Here is a 6,502-nt window from a genome sequence, read left to right on the forward strand (position 1 = left end):
AAAAAATGTGATTAAATCTCAAATGTGCAGTCATGTTTTTCACTAAACGCCGAAATGTGATGCAGTTAAGTTCTTCTACAGATGCAAAAGAGTACGTATTTGGTATTTTGCCCCGCTGGCATTTGACAGAATTTAATTCTTCAGAGAATGGAAGCAGTGGCACAAAAATAAAAAAATAAGAAAAGACTTAAATATGCAAAAAAATCTATTTTAGAAAAACTTCCACTTTCCTTTTTACACTTTGATTAGAGTTTATTAGTATAAAGAATAATGGCTAGACCACCTAAAACAATGAACAGTCATCGTACTGTGATTTTAATTCATTAAGCAATACAAAAATATTGGGGGGAACATCCGTTTTATAACGATTGTCTTTGCCCAATAAATAAGCTACTTTCGTTCATAATAGGTGGGGGTTTGATACAAAATGGAAAATACAACTACTGGCAAATCTACAATCCAAATAAAGGAGATTATGGGATTGTTGGATCTATTTTTGGACCTCCATGGAGTTGGATATCTGTCACAGCCTCAACTGTGGCTCACTATATTTGCCAGATTAAAGGTAATATTTCTTACCAAGGATCAGATTTACTCCATATATTTACACAAATCAATATGTTCAATCCAAGTGAATCTAATTTAGTATTTTGACTTTTATCAGTTTTGTTTGACAGCAATGGCATTGGTAAATATGGACGCTAACAGCAATCTGTGCAGATTTCATTATCATGATTTGAAGATTTCTGTGATGATATAAAAAAATAACAAGCACTAAATATAACGTATATATCAATCTAACTAAATCAACATCACTTTGAAATATTTTGAAGAAAATTATTTTATATTCTTAATTACAAACCATGCATGGCCATTTGTTATTACCATGCCATAGTTGGTATACATAGTTTTGTTCAAAGTTTATTTATTTTTAAGTATGTTAGGTCCTGTTTACAATGATGATGTTTCATTCCAGCCAGACTGGAATATTACAAAGGGAGTTATTTTTTATTTTCTCCACTTACTGCAAATCATGCTGGTGCAAAATCAGCATGTGTTGGATTGGGTGGTCACCTTGCAATTATACCAGATGCAGAAACTCAAACCTTTATTCAAACTAAAGGAGCTGCTTATAAGATTGCAGGAAAATGGATGACAAGCAATAATTACGGTTTGTATTTCTTAGTATTATCAGTTAAACACTATATATTCAGAACCAAATATTTACTGCGTAGATATTAGCAAACTAAAATGGCAATTCACTTAAGTCAAATATATTTTGTTTATTGAAATGAAATCTCAGAATAACAATTTTATTTTAATCTGCAACATCATTTTTGTAAAATATTTATTCCAGCTTACATTGATGCAGTGAAGACATCAGATGGAACTGGTTGGGAATGGAGCACAACACATGACAAGTTTTATTTTAAAACAACTGTCCGTGGAGTTGGTGGTAAGAACTATACTGCATGACACATCTATTTTAATTATTGTTTGTTCTTCGAAAACAGCTTTCATGGTTTAAACTGAGTTTGGTTTCCTTAATTATAACATTTACAAAATCTGTTGTACACAGGTCCATTCATTGTTAATGGTAAATACAACAACTGGCATTTTTACAATCCGGACAGGGGTAACTATGGAATGACAAGCTCATTCCCTGATGTAAATATTTGGAGGTGGAGATCAACCAATCCCTCATTTGATGCTCACTATATTTGTCAACTTAATGGTAAGAATATTTAGTATAAATGATTGAATGTAATTTATTAACTCTTTCGTGGCAATGTAATGATAGTCTTTATATCACGGTCTTCTCTTTCATAAATCTTATGCCCGCTTACAAGTTGAAGTTACCATGTATTAAGTCTGTAACCTCTGGGTTAGAGGCGTGCTGATCATGCGCAGGACATATAACATACAGTTTAACAGTTTATTCTTTAATGGTATTTTATTCAAAGTAAAAAGCACGTTACTGGTTGCGTCCAAATCAACTTTAAATGTAAAGTACGGAGAAGATTCTGTTCTTTGTTCATCAGATGCCAACCCTGGTCCTCCTGTCTCATGGAAAATGTAAGTATGAGCACACTTTGACGCACGTGAAGGCTGCCGGGGTATGCCAAATATTTGCTGCATAGTACTAATGTTTTTTTAGCCATCATTTTTAACCAAAATGATGTGGGCGAAATTTTCGTGTATTTTGGGCTATATTTCAAGCTATAAAATCGTCCATACGATTTTAAAACCAAGAAATAAACTAGTTACTAATTCGCGCCGATCGCTATTAGACAATGATCGTAAGATACGCAGACGCGATCCTTTATATAATAACACAGAAGCTTTATGATGCTGTTGAACATTATACTTTATATTTTTATATAAATCTTGTGTTCGTTGTGTTTTTTTATAAAAACGTTTGTAATTCGTTCCTGTCTCATGAAAAATGTAAGCATTAACATAACAGGCTGGAATCATTCATCCAGTTGGATCTAAATAATTCTTACTTGATTGCTAAGTAAAAATTATTGAATTTTTTGACAGAAACTCACAAGATGTTTCAACAAACACAAGTGAACGAGTGTATCAAATAATTACACAACCTACACTGGATGGGAATTCTACATCACGTTTGTATTTAACTCGTGGTTTACATCAGAATTCTGGTGTTTATACTTGCAATGCTACTTCCCTTGACCAATCTGCAGAAACTATTGTTATTAGTACGTATAAGTATCCTTATTGGAAAAATGCTCTACACGGAGAACAAATTTTAGGTTTTACCTACTATCCACGTTTTGAAAATTCTAAAGGAAACCTACGCACATAAAATACTTTATTGATATATAACAGTTGGTGTTTCTATTTTAAAACTATCACACACTTCACTTTTTACGTACAGCTTATATACAAAGAACTTAGTTAAGTCAAACTTGACAGTAACTGCTGGGTGTCTGTTCTATTTTACTGCAGTTTCTGAAGTATAATCAATTTACGTAATATAATAAATTTAGGAAATTCTTTACAGTTGAAAAGCAGCCAAGATTATTGGAAAGTAAATTAGCGACATCAACATACACTTGCATATTTATCTGTGAAACTTCACCCACTGTTCATTGGAATGCAAATGGTGTAACAGTTGAACAAGGAATCCCATTCATAAACAACACAGTGTTGAATACACATGAAGTATCAAGCCAAATTTCTAACTTGTTAATATTTGGAAGTACAGATGTTGTTTCATGTTGGGCAAAAACTTCAGATGGTTCTTCAAACATAATATCAGAAACAGGATTTTCAGGTAGCGTCATATACCATCTGTATACATAAAAGCATTACTAAATAATAATTAAAAATCTCAGATGATCCAAGCTCAGCAGTCACTTCTTCACCTGGTGGTTGCCCTGGTAACCAACTACAAGTTAATTGGACAGATATTACCAAAACCAGTGGTAACATTGTATACAATGTAAGCATCACCAATTCAAGTCAAACTTACATGAAAACTCTCACTCAAACATCAACAAGTGACAACAAATATTCAATCACTTTTGATAACTTGACACCAAAAACAGAATATACCATCAAGGTAGCTTAAATTTGCTTCAGGTCATTTTAATCGAGTTCCATTAATTATCAAAGGTTATTTTTAAAACCTGGCAGGTAAATTTGTTTCCAAAGTATTCCAAGAAAATTAACCAAATAGTTGGAAGAACAACCGGTGAAAAACCAAGTATTTTGTCAGCAAGTGCAAATTTGGATTCCAGTAAAACTTTTTGTATAATATCATGGAATAAAGGACCAGAAACTGGAATAATTGGATCAAGAGTGAGTTTTAGTTTGGTAAAACAGAACTTGTTTGTAGCTTTTAAAACAAACAAATCATGCACTTTACAGATTGTTGTAACAAGTAGCCTACACAAAAAAGCACCCGGTGTGCCAGACGTTGTAACTAATGTAACACATATACCACCAAGTGGTACTTATTCGTACCTACTTAAAACAAAACCAAATCGTAAACATGTCATCACAATCGCTGCTAAGACTTGTTCTGAAGTTGGTTCGTATATTGTAGCAACAGGACATTGTATATCACAAGTACAAGGTAAATAGGAAGGTTTAATACATCATGCTTTATAGAAGTACAATGCAACTGCTCCATTTCAGCCCCTGCCAGTATACCAACCCCCACAATAGTTGGAAGTTCTGCAAGTACCTTACATATACAAGTAAACAAAGCTGATGAAACTAACGGACCAATCAGGTGAACAATACTTTGTTAATTTATTTACACGAACATACCACCAGAGCTATGCTCCTATTCCTATTATTTATATCCAGTTGTTATCTTGTCATTGGTGGTAAAGAAGGAAGCAACGTTTTTAGAGATTCCTATACATGGATGGAAATAAAAAAAATAATCACAAACTCTAAGTCTTCTACATATTGTGCTGCGGTTTTACCAAGGTATGTATTTGACAAGGTAGTTATAATGTTCTGGGACACACAACACATTGTGAAAACTAACTAGAGAATTTGAATTCAGGTTTAATGAAACAAGCAGACAAGTTAGCTTATCATCCAATACAACAACACAATGTAAAGTGAATACATCTTATGCTATAAGCTGCTCCAACAGATTGTTGACTAATGGAGTCACATACAAGTAAGAATATTCATGTCATTTTTGTTGGAGCATCATTAAAATTATTTCATTCAGATTTCAGGTTGTCACTTTAACTTCAGCTGATGGAGTTTACTTGACGCAAACTAGTCAACCGATAGCTACAGCCCCGCTTGTAGTTAAGCCAACAAGTTCTAATACACTCATAATAGCAGGTAATTCTTTCTTAAGCATTATTGCTGTAATTGCACATGGTTAAATGTAACATGTTTTTCAGTTGTGGTGGTTGCAGTGTGCATGTTGATAGCTGTGGCAGGAACTGTTTATTTCTACATGAAACGAAAGTAAGAGTTAAGTTTAATTTCCTACACCATGTGGTCGGCGTCGTGGCAAACGCGCTTGCCTGTAACCCAAAGGTGATGGGTTCATGGCTTGTCGCTGCTACCATTGCGGGCATATGTGTCCTTAGGCAAGATACTTAACGGATATTGCTCCATCTTAAGTTACATTCATTTTATACACATTGCGTGTCTTATGTTAACAAATATAAAAAAAACAGGAATGTTTCTCTGAAACAAGGTAGATCTCAAAAGGTTCATTTTGTTCAGAATGAAGGGGCTGTACAACAAGATACTACAAATTGTGAAGGTAAACTATATAAATCATAATTAAGCAAGCATATGAATGAATGTAACTTACTTTATCCTGGCGTGGCTGGAAAACGACAGTCGTAATCACACGGGTTTAACACCTCGTGCCAGCTTACAAGTTACCGTGTATGTTACTTTGTGGGTGATTATTGTTATTTTTTGGGGGGGATTTTTAATTTTTTATGTATGGCTGATAATTTGGACAACCCATTAGTGACCACTGGGTTGGAGCAATTGTGGTGTTTTGCCCAATGACACATACTCCCACAATGGTAGCAGCGTCCAGCCTTGAACCCATTACCTATTGGTTACAGGCAGGTGCACTAACCACTACGCCACAGCACCGGACAAATATGGTAATATCATCTTTTGATCTTATGAATCATGCTCAAGATTGGGATTACAGTTTGTGGTGCAACCTTACCTATATAAAATATATAACAACTTTAAACTTCCAGAAGCATATGTGAACTTAGAAGTTAATCAAATCCCAAACTTGAAGACCAGCGTCTCATAAATCATCAGATAATCAAAGTAAAGATGCTTTGCAACAAGATAATACAAATGCTGAAGGTTAAAATTTCTGTTTACATCAAATTAAGCAAATTATATCATTGCTGTTATTGGACTTACTTTAATTGAAATGTAAAATAAATAATGAATAAAAATATACTATTATAAACCAAAGTTGGACAATACGACTTATTTATCTCCACTGAAAAATGTCCCTGCCACTCAAGGTATAAGTTGTACTAATTTTATATTTAAAATACATGAAGGGTATTTGATATTATTGTTAGTGGCAGAATGCTATCATATTCGTTCTTAATGTTAGTATTTATTTACATACAATACAAAAACTAGCAATTTTAGAAATCCTAGCCAAACAGTGTCAAACAGTTACATTACTGGAGCCTATTAAAGGGTACAGCAATATAAATGAATGAATGAATGTAACTTACTTTGTTCTCGCGCGGCCGGAAAATGACAGTCGTTATCACACGGGTTTAACACCTCGTGCCAGCTTACGAGTTACCATGTATGTTACTTTGTGAGTGATTATTTTTTTCATTTTTTTATGTATGGCCGATAATTTGGACAACGCATTAGTGACCACTGGGTTGGAGCAATTGTCATTAAGTGTCTTGCCTAAGGACACATACGCCCACAATGGTAGGCAGCGTCAAGGCCTTGACCCCATTACCTCTAGGTTATAAGCAGGCGCGCT

At 34.1% G+C, this 6,502-nt stretch overlaps 1 protein-coding gene across 1 annotated transcript; it reads left to right on the forward strand.

The window, feature by feature from the left end:
- Positions 1-328: 328 nt before the first annotated feature.
- Positions 329-6,277, forward strand: LOC108950660 (the record flags this gene model as incomplete). Its single annotated transcript, XM_018816689.2, has 17 exons — positions 329-565; positions 977-1,171; positions 1,358-1,456; positions 1,580-1,735; positions 1,965-2,076; positions 2,545-2,723; positions 3,029-3,301; positions 3,363-3,589; positions 3,664-3,828; positions 3,898-4,105; positions 4,168-4,264; positions 4,342-4,467; positions 4,547-4,666; positions 4,721-4,839; positions 4,902-4,968; positions 5,184-5,272; positions 5,733-6,277. Coding segments are annotated over 17 exons (2,528 nt in total), but the record flags the coding sequence as incomplete, so codon positions are not given.
- Between the last annotated feature and the right edge of the window lie 225 nt (positions 6,278-6,502).

Source organism: Ciona intestinalis, unplaced genomic scaffold (genome assembly GCF_000224145.3).
Source record: "Ciona intestinalis unplaced genomic scaffold, KH HT000541.1, whole genome shotgun sequence".
Taxonomy (NCBI): domain Eukaryota; kingdom Metazoa; phylum Chordata; class Ascidiacea; order Phlebobranchia; family Cionidae; genus Ciona; species Ciona intestinalis.